Below are 17288 nucleotides of genomic sequence, written 5' to 3' on the forward strand. Positions count from 1 at the left end.
TGGGAATTTAGTTTCAGATGCCATCTCAATAGAAATGTACTTCAAAACTAGCGTAAATGTCACAGAACATGTTGAGTTCGCTCGCATAATGATGTTGCTTTTTGTAGGAATCGTGCTTGGGCTTGAGTGGTTAGCATTTAACGTCAAGCAATCACCTTCAATTCCTACCACTTGACTACCCAAAAAAAATGGTTGATTTATGTTTTATGGGTTTTATCAATGTTCAAAGATCGCCTCCTTGAACCCAGATTCAGATCTGGATGATTAGTCCTAAAATTCAGACGAGTCTGATCCATGTCCAAGAATTTATATATTTCTGGGTTTTTAAACACTGGGTTCGATCATAACTTAGTTTTTGGTAGCCATTTCAACAGCAAAATTCAGCCTATAGATCTCATATTTTCATCTTATCCACGTTCAGAAGCCTGTGCGATTAATAGGTGGCAGATTGTTGTCACGAATTCAGTGCCATGTGGATATTATATTCAATGATCTATTACTGGGAATTTTGGGGATATTCAGTCCCTTGGTAAGGCAAATTTGAGGGCACTATCTAATTGTAGCATTGTATTCATCAGATTATGAGATTTCATGTACACCAATATGGTAAGCTACATACCACTTCTTTTAGCTAATATTTCTTAGGCTTGGTGAACAAGAAGAAAAAAATTTGTAGTGAAAAAAAAAATTCATGTCAAATTCATGGACAGCAATTAAGCGTATCAGACACAGCTTTGTGGACACCATAAAATAAACCAATTTTGTTGATACTAAACGATAGCAAGAGGAACAAGAGATCTTCCATCCATTGAATATCTAGTTGGCAGATAGCTCAGATACACACTCCCTGAGGCTTATCTTTGATAGCAGTCTGATTTCATGTACCCTTTTCCAGTTTTACAGACTTCATGAAAAAAATAGAATAGAAGCGGTATGGACATACCTGCGACAATTTAGAGAGGGGCTGGAACACGATTGTGCGTTGGGAAGAACACACCTTATGCATCATAGAGAAGTAAGGGTGCATCACCTTTGGTAATCCAAAATCTGGCAAAGCTGCACAATAACTCAGGGACAACTAGAAACCATATTATTCCTAACAAAGGTACTGCACAAGACACATTGTCGACACTTAAAAAGTACAAAGGGGGAACAGGCATTGTTTCTACCACAGAAATATTTGACACAAGGGCTCAGTGCTAGTTAAAGACAAAACGGAGGAAATTAAGCAACATTGAAGTTCCATAATCACCTCAAGGAAGACAATTTAGGTACAGTATAAAGGAGAAAAAGGATTGAGACAGCTTCAAAACCCAAACAAACAAAGGTAAGTTATTTTCCAAAAGGTGGCCCAAAATGGAGAATCCAAGGGATGATTAAGACATATGGGACACTGAGATCAACAAAAGCAAACTGAGTATGAGATGCTCAGTCATGAATCATTGCAGTGCCAATAACATAATCCATAAATCCTATTTCTCATTTTTTAGGATAGGCGCCTTTACTCAGGCATAACTTATAGACTTTTTCCCCCGAATGAAACACTTCTCAAATTATCTAAAAAAGAAGCAATGGGTTCCAATGGGATGAAAGAAACATACAAGAGAAAGCTCAGAGAACAAGAGTCGATTTCACATTTCAAAAACACTTTATCTAGATAGTCATTCTGTCAGCTAATAAATAACCATTCTGTCAGCTAATAAATAACCATTCTATCAGCTAATAGCCATTCAAGTAGACAGTCATTCTGTCAGCTAATAAGTGAATATAAATATAACATACTATATAGCCACAACAGTCATGACAGAAGTAGTATACAAATTTATTAATATACATAGATGCATACTAACACATGCAATATTCAATATCCATAGAAACCTCTCTTGTTTTTTGTTATTAAGTTTGCTAACAATGATCAGCATATCAATTGCAAACTACTACTTTTTCTTTTTTTTAACTGTAAATTGCAAAGTACCACTTATTAGGCATAAATACAAGGTGCTAACAAAAACAATGAAAGTATCCAAATTAAGAAAAATGACAAATCAGTTTAAGAGTACACAGTACCATGATAAGGAACCCAAGCATAAGGAAAAACCAAGATAATGCAAACAAGTATTGACAAACAAAACATACTACAAGTGGTCTAAAAGATATCAGGTTCCAAGCATGAACAATCCCAAACCAATGGAGAAAAATTATGTCTCCCACAAGGTTACTAATGTGTGAGCTTATGTATGAGGGTACCCACGCATCAGAGCTGGATGAGCTTCAGGCACCATAAACCTCCTTGTCAAAGATATGTTTTTTTAATATGTTAATTCTATATTAACTAAAAGGAGTACAGAGAAAGTGAGGAGAACTGGATACCCACACATGGGTTCCGCCCAAAAAATAGGCTACCCACAGACGGGTGCCCTATACAAGGAGCCTAGAGAGGCCAAAAAAAGAAAATTATACATCGCCATTTTTCCCTTCATCAGGTGGTCTCGGAAGGGAGGATCGAGGGGGACTTTGAGGGTTGAATCTGAGAATGGGGTTTCAACTGTGGAGGAAGTCGGAGTGGGAAAGGCTACTGAAGTGTTTGTGGTGGGTTTCTCCTTGTCAAAGATACATTTCAATAAGGATATTTAGTTGGGAGTAACTCTAGTTGGGACTAATTCAGAGGTTATTTGGGCCTATCAACTCAACTCACAGCATGCCATGGGGTACTGGAATTTAAAGTTTCAAATGATTTTAAAAAACTAAGCATGAAAAGTCTGCATGACCTCAAGAAATGAAGTACTCCAAGACTCAATTTCATAAGAAGTACTCCATGACTCAATTTCATAAGAGAGGAGTTTTACGATATTAAAAAGGAAAAAGTTGAACAGAAAATTAAATACATCAAACATTGACAGAGACCAAAGTTACAGGAGCATGGCCATTTCATCATTGAAAACACTAAAATGTACACCAGTCATATTTATTTACAGAACATAATAAAAGAACAAATGCGTTGAAAGAATTATTGGAATCCATGATCAGAAAAACCAAGAAACAAGATAACATAAAGTGATAAAACTAAGTGCATTGTGCATAATGGAGGACCAATTTGCTTCAATAATGTCTGCTTGGTCAGGACTTGACTGAATCATCATCTTCAACATCCCACGAAAGATCATCATCTTCATCAGCAGCACTTAGCCGCTTCCTTATATCGATCCTGATCGGGCTGCCACTCCTGCTTTCTTTCTTGTCATCGTGTTCTCCAAGGTCTTCAATTTCGTCCCATCCAAGGTCATCTTCTTCTTGAATCGAAGGCTGGCTCGACACAACCGAAAAATCACTATCCTTGCTTGATTCCCCAGTGTCAGCCTTCCCATCCACTATCATCTTATCTTCCACAGTCCCTTTATCACTAGATGGTTTCACACCTGATTCTTCAACCATTGCTTCCTTTTCAACTTCCTTGCTTGCTTCATTAGTGTCTGATTTTTTCTCAAATTCCCTAGAAACTGAAGAATCAGCATTCATTTTTTTGTTGTAATCTCCGCTACCCATCTCATTATTTCCCAAATTACTCATACTCAATTTCAGAGTTTCCTCAAAATTTGATTTTTTGCTGTAATCTGCATCACCCATATTACGATTTCCCGAAGTACTCGCAACCACATTTTGGGTTTCTGATTCATCAATCAGTTCACCTTCGAGATGAGATTTTGAATACCCAGCAACCTTATCAGTTGCTCTAGTTGCAGGTTCCATGGATCCCGATACCCCATCCTTTGGATCAATGGCTGGGAACTCATCATCATCAACCTCCCAACTCAATTCCTCCTCCTCCTCCCTAGAAATAACCCTCTTGACAAGATCAGCCCTTGCACCCTCAGCCTGTTTAAGCTTATGAACCCTGTAAAAATACCTAGTCCAAAATGTTTCGTAATCAACAACCCTAGGCACGAGCTTACCCAAAATCCCCTCCATAACACCATTACTCTCACCACAGACCACTTCAATTTCATTTTTTTTATCCTCTAAAACAAACCCTAGTCTCCATTTATCAAAATCAACTAAATCCTCAGGCTCCTCACAATAAGTGTTCAGATCCCCCTGTAAAATTCTAATTTGGGCATCAAGCCTACTGTATCTCACAGGTGTCTGCCCTAACCCTGGATTACTATAACCAGAGCTATGGCCATGACTGAAACTGAAGTCTTGATTTGACGATTCAGATGAAATTAAGACTTCCTTACCTTGTGCAATTAGGTCATCAAGGGCTTGGCCAACACTTTCTAGGGATTCTTGAGCCACTGATGCACCAGCTTCAAGAGAACCAGGCAAGTCCTTTACAGCACGAGTAGCAGCTTCACGAATAGCTGCAGTCTCTTGCTTGAGACCAGAGCTGAATTCCTCAAGATCTCGACGATAAGTCTCTAAAACTCCCTCTGATTTTTCGGATAGGGTTTTGATCAGGCCACCAAAGGACCATGGTGAAGACTTAGGGTTTGAAGTGGGTCTAGGCTTCTGGGGTGGATCAGGGTCTGGGCTCAATTCCTCATCTTGGTGGGTTTCCCTGTCCTCTGCTGAATAATCATTGGGGTCTTCTGCGAATACGGATTTAAAGAAATTCATGGCAGATTGGGCAAAAAGATCAGGGATTGAGAAGACTGAGAAACCTTGAAATGGGGGATGTCAAATAACTTACAAGGCTCACGGAGAGAGAACCTTGAAACGGTAAGAAAGAGAAACAGCAGATTCGGAGAGGGGGTTTCTGGGATAAACCTCGAAACAGGGGAAGAGAGAGACCCTAGAAATGGTGGATTTGTGACGCGATTCTAGGGGTCTCTAAATATAATATCTAATAATTGGGGATAGATGGAAACCATAAAAAATATCGATTTGCAAAAGGCTAGATGGCTTCGGAAAAGAGAGAAAACCATGAATGAGAGATTGCAGAAAAAATCTAGGGTTTCAAATCCATGAAAGGGCACATTTTCAGGGATAACCAAAAGGGCGGAAGCAAGCCAAGGGTGAACAATAAAGAGAGAGAATGTAGCAGCGGAGGGCAATGCGTGTATAATAAAAAAGAGGAGGGTACCTTGTGTAATAAGATAACCTGAAAAATGACCAAAGCGCTCCCGGACTTCGGGTTTCTTTCATAGAGAATATCAACTGTTCAAAAAAATATGATTAAACTATAAATCATTGTAGATGTCCCTTATTTTTTGGATGGGGTTTTTATAAGGCCAAGACTTCATAAAAACAAAATAAAGCACTTTTGGCAACATATATCTCTATGATGGCATGGCTTTCAAATTAATTTTCAACATAATAACTAAATTCAAATTCAAAAAATAATACAGATCTTACAGATCTATGAATAATTTTTTTTACGGCAAAATGGATGGTCTAGATAATTTGTTGCAGTTTATACTATTTTTAGAGCTTGATAACTTTTTTTTTTTATATAACCATAATGTTCAAGCCAAGATGATCGATGAAAAGGTTTTTAGTGCTTGAATTGCAATTTTTTATGAGTTATGAGGTAAGGTTTTACTATTTTTTACAAAATACTTTATTTATTTTGATAGGGTCGAAACCTTATGAAATTATTTTCTTATTTTTATGATGGTTATAAATATTCTATATATATATATATATAAACTATTTACTTTTAGTACAAAAAAGTCACAATTACTATTATTTATAATATTCAAAATTACCATTTTTATGTTCCATAGTTTTATGTCATTTCTTATTTTTTAGTATTTCAAATACCTTTGGTTTGGAACTCGAAAATTGTAGAGCGGGTGGTTAGAATTGTAGCTCTCATGTGACTTTTTTAATAAACCAATTAGTCATGAACTTTATAGGCTTCGATCTGATTGTGTTGCACAACGCCTGTTTTTTTTATTTTTTTGTGGAGTAGTAGTTCAAAACTTTTAAGTTTCTAATCAACACTATTTGCTTGGTTTCTTCTACTCGATTCGGTACTTCCAAGTTCATGATCAGCTATTTAGTAAAAAAATCAAGTGTATCATTAATTCTGTTATTGAATAACTAGTTCAGATCTGGTTGGTTTATCAAATAGATGTTCGGAACTTAAAGTTCTAAACTGGTCTAGAGATAAAAAAAGGGAAAAACTTTGTGTATTTTGAAAATAAAACTTAGAAAAAATGACATAAAGGGCAAATATATGCAAAATAGATGACATTTAATAATTATCAATATATATATATATATATATATATATATATATATATATATATATATATATATATATATATATATATATATATATATATATATATATATATATATATATATATATATATACATTAATTTTCCTATTTTTGTCAAAGTATACTTATGAAAAACACCATTTGATGGGAGAAACAAATGTATAACCGATTATTTCCAATCTGATTTAAATTCGCTTGGGTTAGATTGAGATAATCAAGTAAAACAGTTCAAGTTAGGTTTGGATTCCTAGAGGAACTTGAGAGGGAGAAAATAATTGTCGGGTCTTGTGGTAGAGTCACAATGCCCCGAAAAAGAAAAAGAAAAATAATAGCCCTCACAATCCCTAAGCAAAATCCCCACCTTTTTTAATATAGGATTCTTAAAAGAACTACCATCAAAATTTAACTTGAGGGTAGTGGTTCCAAATCTTCTTTGATCTGGATCTACAAATCTTCATCTGAACAACATTTGCCAATCTCACCTCAATATCCACCTCAAAGACTCCTTGAACGCAGAGATCCATCTAAACAATGATTCTTCAAAATCATTTTTGATCCTTACCTCATTCTAAGAGATGTCGTCAAATACCATTCTATTCCTCTCTTTCCGCATCTCCCATAATATAGCTATCCTTTAAAGGCTTTGCATATAGACTTCCCCATACTTGGCATACTAGGAATATTTAGCTGATCCAAAACATCTATATAGGATCTTGATACTAGGAATATTTAGCTGATCCAAAACATTTATATAGGATATTGGTAGACAATAGCATATATGTAGCTTTTGAAGTGTCCGCTTCCAGATGTTACGAGGGGGGCGGGTGGGGACCATGTAAAAGATAATCTCCACATTCATCATCATTCTTATACTACATATGTATATTAATTGGAATTCTTATTTATTTTTCTTTTTTCCTCTCTAATTTTGATCAACAAATTTAACCGTCTTAGACTGATTTTGATTGGGCCAAACACTTCACTAATTTGAGGGCCTTGTTTGAAGCATCTAAAAATTAGAAATAGATTGTTCATCATTTGAAGCACAAAACAAGTCTACTCAAGAAATTGATTATTCACCACTTGAAGCAAATATCACGAGAGAGAGCTTGGATCAAACAACAAATCTACTCGAGGGTAAGACAAATAGGAGAGAGAGAGAGATTGAAGCACATAATAAATCAGCCCAAGAGATAATATTCATCATTTTCAACACATAAAAACTTACTTAGCAATCGGGAATTTCTCACGATATATCACTTTTTAACTATTTAATATTTTACTTATTTTATATTGTCCCTACGCAAAATAATGTATAATTTAAGAGAAAATTTGAAATTATATAAGAACTAAAATGAGAATATTAAATCAAATTATATGTTATGAGACCATTTATTTTTTGGTACAAGGAAGTCACAAACCAGTTATAGCCATTGGATGTGAAATCCAAAGGTAAAAGTATGTCGAGAATTTTATTTTTGACTTTGTATCCAAATAATGACACAATCTCAATTACAATAATAATTGTGATCTCTCTATATCAAAAGTAAATGATCTCATTCTATAAATTTCTATATTAAATAGTTTCGAGTAATAATCTTATAAGACCTTCCCCCACCTATGTGAATAAGACTTCAAAAGATCACCATTAAAGTTGACACAAATCTTTAAAAAAATTATCATATAGGTGTGGGATTTGACTTTTCTAGAGATTAATACCAACTTTAATAGCAATCTTTTAGGGGTATTACATGGGTAGGAGAAGGTCGAGTAGGATCATTTCTCAATAGTTAATACACTAAATGTATTTGGACCCCGTGCAGTTTGAGAAACTTCTACAATAATTCATACAAGTGCGACTTCTTATAAGCCCGACGCTAGTTTAGCCATTTTCTGTTTTGTTAAGGGCTTCCATATTCTTCTCCTCCACCTCATATTTAAACTCCCCTTCATACCCGCACCCATGAGTCAAAAATTCAATTAAATCACTGCCTTTTTTCGACCTATTTTCATGGCTTTTTCAAGGCTGAATGCTCTACGAAATGCCCACAAGACCGTAAATCTCTGCAAAACCCTAACTTTCCAACCCCCATATTCACCACTGTGAGCTTAACTTCTCTGTTAATGTCCAGTTTTTTCTCTGATTCTTTGTTGTTTCAGCATTATTTCTGATAATCTATTTGTGTGATTTTTAGGAATGGAAGCCATGGGAGTTTCTTGATAAAAGGTACAAGATTTTGCAGAGGAGTGGATCATTTGAATGCCACATCTGAAACCACTTCATATGGTGAGTATATAGCAATCTACATGCTCAACACTCGAGAAAAAAGAAACATAAATTGGTGATTTATTGCATATTCTACTGAGATTAGCTTATTTGATCACGTTATTGCCATGTTGTTTCTGTCTCCTAGGCTTTTCTGAGTGGTTTCTGTCCAGTTAATAGAATTGGATCATGTGATGTAGTTTCTCTGGCTGTATAGTGATAGATGGAATGAAGGAAACCAGTTACTGGTAGTTTAGAGATATTTGATATTTCAACTTTTATTTATTTGAAGATTTGGTCAGAGACATTATTGATATTTGTTTTTCTCGGATTCATGAATTATGATTTTCACACTTTTTTGCACTTATTGAGCCATTGATATTTTAAGAAAATGGGCTTTTGATAGTTTGTTCATGGTTTCACGGTGCAAGATCTAAATGTATAAAATTATAGGCTATATCCATCTGACTACCGTTCTCATATCCAAATTTTTAGCTTCTTCAACTATATTATGGATACATTTGTTTGCTCTTTAATGTTGCATTTATTTATTTATGCCCATTTTATTAATTTCTATATATTTATCATTGCTATTTGAAGCCAGGTATTGGTTACAGAAGCATAGGATCGCCTTCTTTTAACTTATTCAATGGTTTTTCAAGGAGTCTGGAGAATGCAAAGTTGCTTCATTCTGCAGTGGTAAAATATTTGCTTATAGTCCTTAATTTATTCCTTTTCCATGATTTATTTATTTATTTATTTTAATTTTTTTGGCAATATTATTGAAACGGTAGCTATAGTTTCTCGGCCACAGAAAATACAACGGCCATTTTTGGTTAAGTGTAATACATTCTACTATTTCAAAGGTACAATAAACCAAATCATTGGTTGATGCATTTACTATTGTTTCTTGCTCTTACCGAAAAAAATCATCTGCTAAAGTAACGAAGCTTCCCTGCCTTATTTATTGTATTAAAAAATTTCAAAACTCATGTGCTTCATTTTATTCAAAACTAAAATGACAAGAAAAGAAACTGCAAATTAAGAAACTTACGGCTTATTGAGGTTCATGTTCTAAAGTGGGGAAGCGAGGAACTTGTGCTCATGCACACTTTACTCATTTAGCTATCCTTTTTCGAGATTGGATGAAAATGCCGTAATTTGATATATATTTTTATCTGCTAGAGAGCTTGGATCTCATTTTGTAAACCATCACATCACACCTGCCATTGATCATTGATCTTTATTACTCACTATGATCAAGAGAGCTGTATGTTTGTATTATGATTTTGACTTTTACAATGGTTGTTTTATATGTTCCAACTTCTGATAACCGCTTTCCCTGTTAGGTTGGTGACTTGCTTGATACTGTTAACCACAAAGGGTTTAGCACAGTGCAAGCAAAAGCTCCTCCTCAAGCGAGACAAACTGTAAGTGCACTTACTCTTCAAAAAATTACGATGCAGACAGTCTGATTTGTAAACATTTTGTGCTATGGAATTTATAATTCGTTGAATATCTTCTCAAGAAAAGAAATTTTTGTATCTCGTAGATTATGATAATGGGCATAAATGGCTCACCAGTAAGATACTGGGATTCTGTAGCTTAAGATAACATCTTTCAGACTTCAGTTAGTGATGGTATCTGCTTGAATCATAATATTATGTATCCGGTATTCATCAGGAAGCTGTTCTTAGGAAGTATTCTACAATAACATCATAACCACCAGCACCATCCCCCTTGTTCCCCCAATTATTCTCCACTTGCACAAGCCCTCATTTTTTGAGCTTGATTCTTCGGGGAGTTGTTGATACTTGCTAGAGAAACCCTATTCCTCTCATTTTTTCCACAAAGGGCATCACCATGAACATATTGGTTAATTTGAGTTGAGTTACGGATTTGCACATAGTTCTGTGTCCTGTTTTCTTTTCCCTGTTTAGTTTATCTTTTGTGAGGCATATATAATTTTTTATGCTGAATTTATTGGATATGTATTTTGTGTAGTGTACCTATGTTAGTTCTCTGTGTGGTTGATGTATGCAGGGGGCCTTGAAGGTGTCCATCGTGAGCCCAGGATTCATATATGAGCCATATGAGCGTCGCGAACCAATCTCATTCTGGAGAAGGTGAATTCTTTCACTCTGTTTCTTTTATTTTTGTTAGTTTAAAGAACCATTCTATTTGAATGACCATCCTAGAAATTTCTCATAGTTGTCACTGCTTGGCTAAAACTAAAATTAATTTAAAGTTATTGAAATTACATGTAACCACATAAGTCTTGCTTGGCCTACTTTTACGATCAAAAAACTTTTTCCTTAATATATTTTGCTTCGAATATGGCATAATTATTATTTACATTTTTCAATGTAAAGGATCTTAGCTATGTTTTTGGCCCGTGGTTTGATTACAAGCCCCTTTTGACAACGGTTTGCATTTTACATATCATAAACAGATACTCAACTTGTTACTGTGTACAGATTTATAGGCAGCGTTTGGAAAACTGGATCGGTGGGCTGGATCACCCATCCATTGATCTCCGATCCAGGAAAAATTAATAAAATAAAATAATTAAAACAAAATGAAAAAAAATACTTCTAGAAAAGAAAAAAAGAAAGAAGGGGAATAAAAAAGTAAGGGGGTTTCTTTTTTTTTATTGTGGGGGGGGGGGGTTTGGGGTGGACCCGGCCGATTCTATGATACTTGGCCGGAACCAGACTGGTCTCAGCTGATTCCCGATTGGGACCACATTTTTTGAAACACTGCTTTTAGGTATTTTGCTTCTTTCCTGCTAATGTGCAATTTTAAAGTTTTTTGCTGAATGTTGTGTTTATAGATTGGGATTTAATGAAATTTGTGGAGGAAATACTGATCTTACATGTTTATTGGTCAACTTTATACCATTTTAACATTTATACTTTTATAATCTGTATTATTGTAACTTGAGTATAGATGGTTCACAAGAAGAGGTTGGAAAAGGACAAAAGAGGACATGTTTTTGGAGGTATTGTTTTGGTCTTTTGTTATATATGAGTTGCTCTTTCTCACAGTGGCTGCATTTATTTGTGGAACAGAAGCTAATACCTAGTTAAAGACTATATTCTATTTCTATGAGCTTCATTTTGAATTTTGAGCATAGTGTCACTTCTGTCTTTCTCTTTTGTTAAAGCATAGTGATTTGGAAGCTTTCATTTATCATAAATATGGCCTGATAGGATTTTTCAAGTAAGCTGAGTAGTTTTTCCTTTGACCATAATATTTTGGATCTATTTGATATGTAATCATTGTGCATATTAAAGCTAAGGCACTTAAAAAACATTCAGGGTTGATCTTTACAGATTTCATAAGAAAATGTTAATGGAGATGAACCATACTTTGTGACTTGTTTTGTTATTTAATTTTGGAAAACGTTTACATAGAGCCGAGGCTCTAAACAATCAAATTAGAGCCCACCTCCAAAATTTCGCTAGAAGAGTTGGTTTTGATGCCCTAATATCCTCAAATTGATCATCTCGACATCAAGATGCATGGACATGAGAAAAGAATGGATTTCAAGTTTTGGAAATAGTGCATCTTATAACGCATTTTTGGACCGTAGATTTTCAATATTTCCAAGTTTTCATAGATCTGCTCGATCTATACTATTTTTGAAGCTTTAAATTTTATAATTAAAGATGAAAATATATTTTAAGGATACCACAAAGATTTCCAGTATTGAAACCACGTTTCTCGACACTATTTGAAGGTGGGCTCTAATTTGATTGTTTAGAGCCTTGGCTCTATGCAAATCGCACCCTTTAATTTTTTGTCTTTGGCTTTAGATTATTGTTCAAAGAGTTTCTATGCCATGTGGTGTCGGAGATATAGTGCTACATATATCAAATTTCAGATATCACTGTACATACATAAAAAAAAACTAACTGGTGGCTGTCCCAAGATTCATTTGTATTTAAGTCACTTGGATTCATTTTAAATTGCCAACTGCTGATATGGCAGATGGGCTCTCCAACAGTTCCCTGTTTCTAAGAATAGGATGGTTCTTGCACTAGCACATTTAAAACCATGTACACAAGAAAGTCATCCTAGATGAAAAGGTCTCTGATAGGGTGACTTGTGGAAGAGGGAGCAAATGTTTCAAAGAAAAGGAAGGGTAAAGAGTTATGCAAACCGGTATCATCTTTCAATTGCGAAAAACAAAAGAAAGGGAGCTATGAGGCGACTATAGGGATCCAGGTGTTGGGCATTCTTCAATGGGACTAGCATTTGAATTGGAAGTCTATAGTCTGAAATGCATTTCAAATACTGCCAAGGCTTAATAACTTTATTTCTTCTGATTATGCTTTTTACTGTAATTAAGCATTTATTCATAATCCTTATGTACAACCAGCTGATGACTGATTCCATATTTCTTTCCATAATTATGTTGATCTATTCTCCCACAGTCTGCCTTATTCTATATATGGCTGTCGTTCTTGTAGTAGTCTTCTTCATTCTTGGCTGGATCAATGAACAATTGCACAAATTAAAAAGTGAACATTTTGACTGTGTGTTCTGTTACAGCTCAAGAGTGCCTATGCTGTTGCAAAATTAAGGAAGTTAAAAGGATACTCCAAACAACAATTCTACAATGAGGCTATACAATTATACAAAGAGGTAAGTCACTTAGGTCTAGCAAATGCCTTGTTGACATTGTCATTGTGTATATATCATGTAAACATATAATGCAGAGCCTAGGCCTATAGTTTCTTGAGGTATAGTTCTCCTAAAACCTCCTTTCCCGTTCACTATATTTCACATTTGCAAGTTTGGTTTCTACTTCTATTCTGATGGTAGCACAGTCTTTGCTATTGCTCCGAAGATTTGGGACTTAAGTCAATGTTGAGTTGGTCTCTCATTTCAGCTTTTAACTAGTCCAGATAAACACTCTGATGGCGAAAGGCGATAAAACATTACTGAGGAAATTTGTCACAGAGAATATGTATTCTGTAAGTTGTAAGTTAATATTTGATATGATCATGATTCTCATATTTAAACCTTTTCTAATGAAAAAAAAGGATTTATCATATTTAAATTGTAGATGCTACTGTTGTTTGCCCTCTCTAGTTCTTTTCTGCCTTATCATCTTCATTCCCTGGGATCAACTTCTGCATTTTATTGTGTTTACTTATTACTTTTTGCTGTGATCTTTAATTGGTTCGCATTTGTAGATCCTCAAGAATGAGATTAAGCAACGAGAATCAATGTGGAGTAGCGTGTATTGGGAAATGATTGGACCTGCTGTAAAAGTACGCACATTACGGGCTCGAATGGTAAGTCTTACATGTGGTTGCTAGAAGATCGTATATGTTCATTTCTAACTTAAAGTTATAAATCTCTGACAACTGTCACACTAATTCATCTTTCTTTGTACTTTAATCAAAATTGTATTTTGATATAATGCGTTGAATTCTTTTGCTGGCTTGGTTTTTTAGATTGGTGTGGATAAAAATGATCTCAATAAGGGGTTTATTCAGCTGACTCTTGAGATTCTAACCAAACAGGTTTAACCACTTGCTTCTTTATTGGGTTTGTTCATGTACCATACCGTTCAGCTTGGTACTTCCACCATCCACTGTTCCTCCACTAAAGCTGATGTAAGTGGAGGAAAACTTAACAATGACTTTCAGTTGTTGACTATGAATGGCTGTTGGTAAATGTACCAAACTGAAGAATAAGGTACATGTATCATGTTACAATATTTTTATGAGTAAAGCAAGTTGTAGATACCCTTGAAAACGCTTGCCAAATGATCTTGCAGAAGTTTGCAGCCTATGATTCCAAAGGCACTCTTATCTCTGGTGACAAAACAAAGGAGGTATTCTTCCTTTTTAAATCGCTATTTCTAATGTTTTGTGGACAGTTGATTTCTATTTCTGCTATTAGCTGAGGATTTTGGCTTGGTGAATTGAGAGCTAATGTATGCTTTCTTACCTTCTTTAGAATCTCATATGTGTTTTTCATGGTATTTCTTTCCCACCTTTTTATGTTGTGAGATATTCACTCAGTCCATCTACTTCAGTCTGCTTAGTCTTATTTCCTGTTCTTTCATGTTTCTGTTAGGTTCTTGTACGTGATATATGGGTATTTGAGAGATCTCTTTTCCACTCTGGAGCATACTGGCGTCTTTGTGGACGGATAGCAGTGTAGATCATCATAAGCTAAGTGGGGTCTCTCTCTCTCTCTCTCTCTCTCTCTCACTCTCACACACACTCACAAACAAAAAAAGATTGCCTACTCTCATGACCGCTAAAAATTCTGTAGAAGTCCTTTTTTCTTTATTTGTTGTTTACTGAGTTAAAAGAGAGTGTATGTGCAAAATTTGGGGTGAAGCAAATCCCCTTAGATAATTTTTTACTTTTGAAGAGTTTTTTTTGGCATCAAAGACCTTTTAAGATTGTTTTTTGGCATCGAAGGAATGAGCCTTTTTAAGAGTTTTTTGCCTAAAGCTAGTGCTACAGAAATTAACTCATGAGAGCATCGCAAGTATATGTGCATATATCATCCAACCTAGTATCATTCTTGGAGGATATATTACTCTGGTTCTATGATCTACTGATGCTTATTTGCCACTCAAAAATGATAAAATTTATGTTTCAGATGCAGGTTTGAACTCTTAATCATGAATCATTCTCGATCTTAAACAGCCATCAGTTGGGGGAGAGGATATTATGAAACTGAAGGGCAATTTTATTTAACAAACTGCTCTTTCATGGGTGTGGATGAGATTTGCAGTGACTTTTTTTGTTTGGTGATGGCCTTTTAGTAAAATGGCATCTTCATTTTTGGCAAGTTTAGCATATTTCAAATGGATAATTTTCTTTTTCCTTTTATAGTGGGAAATAAATGTCTTATTGTTCAGTCCGGTTATGCTCTCTTTTACATTTTAAAAGCATGGTCTTTTTTTTCCTTTTATAGCGGGAAATAAATGTCTTATCGTTCACTGTTGTTTTGTTCTTTTTTACACTTTAAAGGCATGGTCATGTTCAGCCAGCAAATGGCTTCAGATTTATGAATTTTATCAATTCATCTCTCTCTATACACTTTGGTCATTGTTTAGTTCCCATTACGGATCATTAGAATGGATACCTTTGCTTCATCTATCTATTGAGCAAATGGTTTTGTGCAACCGTTCTATAGTAATATGATGCAATAACTTTAAAAAACCATCTTATGACCATTTGTTTGATTCAAATTTTGAAATATACACTCTTTTCATTTTAATGAACAATCGCAAAAAAAGAAAAAATTGAAAACACTTATTTTTTTAGCCCAATTAATATAGGCCGTCCATTTTGGTGAGATGATTAGATATAAGTTTTAGAAAGATATTTTCATTTTTAATTTTTTTGGATGACTTTATTATCATTAGATGAACAATGTTACAAAAGAAAAAAATGATTTTGAGTTTATAAAAGCTAAGATTTTGAAATTCACAAAATAAATGATCTAGATTTGTATTTGGAGGGTTTTCATTTTTTTTTTGGGGGTTAATTATTGAGATGAAAATAGTGTATGCAAAATTTAGGGTCATACAAATAGCACAAACATGATTTTTTAAAACTGTCGTTTGATTATACTATAATACAGCACTTGCATTGGTCATTGCTCGTATCTCTTCTTCTTCACATCCCAATAGGTGATGTGGCAACTTCTAGCCTTTATGAAAACTGTCGCTGTATGAAACACAATATAAACAGTGATTTAGAAAATCTAGACAGCTCGAAAGTGTCAGCTTGCATCTACGTCCAAATAATGGAACCTTGAACCTGACATGAGTCAGGGTCGGAGTGAACGGAGCTGACCAAGTGTTTCAAGTATCAGGATCATGCTCTGGTGTACCATTATGATTCCCATTACCCTGTTTGACAATCTTCAGTCAGATGAGGCCACATTTATCGAAGAAAATCAGAAGAGAAACTAAACACCAGGATATTGGGACTACTTTTGAGGCTCCTCGAACCAAATATATGTTATAAATATTCTATAATATATAAATAATGTTGTGTATATGCATATATATTATATAAATATCAGGTTATATATTATGTAAATATTGGGTTGGGTAATATAGATCCGACATGATCCATTGAATCCAATATTTGGATTCAAACCAGATCCATTTCAGGGTGACCGACCAAGATGCCACCCAGACATCTGATGTATGCTTATTTTCGCCCTCATTTTTTTCTATATTGAACATATTATGCAAATTTTTGCTGCAAAGGCGGACCATATTTGTGTATGCAAAAAGAATTTCAAAACTAGTTTATGAGAATGGGGGTAATAATAGAAGTGTTCTTGGAAATGCTACGGTTCTTCATCAGATTTGAGTGAAGACTTTTTAAAGTGTATTTCCAGAAATAAAAATAAATTTGAAACTTTTTTATTTTGATTTTGTTTTCAAACTTTCTAATGACGAGTTATGTTTTTCAAAAAAATTGAATATCATGGAGGTACCGTTAAATTAGGCATTTTTACCAAATTTTGAACATCAGCTGCATTTTTCAAAACTTTACCCAATATATTTAATTTTGTGGGAAGTGATTTACTGGCCTGGGTTTTAGGGCTTGAAATCGAAGACTTCTGCTGTTTTGGCTGAAACAAAGTGAATTAATTGAAACACAACCTGTGGATAGCGTTCTTGGATTTATTTAAGATGCTTCATTTTTATGTTCTATGATGATTTGACTTCCCTGGTGATGATGCATTTATACACATTTTTTGTGTTACAGTATCGCGAAAAGTACTCGGCATTTCGGGAT

General features: G+C 34.7%; 2 protein-coding genes across 51 annotated transcripts; one reads left to right on the forward strand and one right to left on the reverse strand.

Annotated features, from left to right (window-relative positions):
• Positions 1-2909: 2909 nt before the first annotated feature.
• On the reverse strand, positions 2910-5189 carry LOC18440636 (BSD domain-containing protein). The gene has a single exon (XM_006850774.4). The coding sequence runs from the start codon at positions 4612-4614 to the stop codon at positions 3118-3120; it is 1497 nt and encodes a 498-aa protein (XP_006850837.2). The 5' UTR covers positions 4615-5189; the 3' UTR covers positions 2910-3117.
• Positions 5190-8103: 2914 nt separating this feature from the next.
• Positions 8104-15388, forward strand: LOC18440635 (Mitochondrial inner membrane translocase complex, subunit Tim44-related protein). Of its 50 annotated transcripts, none has more exons than XR_016042954.1 (13): positions 8104-8327; positions 8420-8511; positions 9095-9189; positions 9840-9920; positions 10534-10616; positions 11440-11491; positions 12484-13140; positions 13388-13472; positions 13695-13796; positions 13959-14027; positions 14285-14341; positions 14587-14688; positions 15124-15388. XR_016042954.1 is itself a non-coding variant. In XM_011627408.3 (13 exons), the coding sequence occupies exons 1-12, from the start codon at positions 8236-8238 to the stop codon at positions 14671-14673; spliced, it is 972 nt and encodes a 323-aa protein (XP_011625710.1). In that variant the 5' UTR covers positions 8104-8235; the 3' UTR covers positions 14674-14693; positions 15124-15388. The 50 variants fall into 50 exon arrangements, 18 of the variants coding, with proteins under 18 accessions (XP_011625710.1, XP_006850836.1, XP_020527108.1 ...); XR_016042958.1 differs by having other exon boundaries at positions 13404-13479; positions 14587-14693; XR_016042949.1 differs by having other exon boundaries at positions 13404-13472.
• Positions 15389-17288: the final 1900 nt, after the last annotated feature.

Source organism: Amborella trichopoda, chromosome 1, assembly GCF_054954075.1.
Source record: "Amborella trichopoda isolate Santa Cruz 75 chromosome 1, AtrichopodaSantaCruz75HAP2 v2.0, whole genome shotgun sequence".
NCBI classification, from domain to species: Eukaryota; Viridiplantae; Streptophyta; class Magnoliopsida; order Amborellales; family Amborellaceae; genus Amborella; species Amborella trichopoda.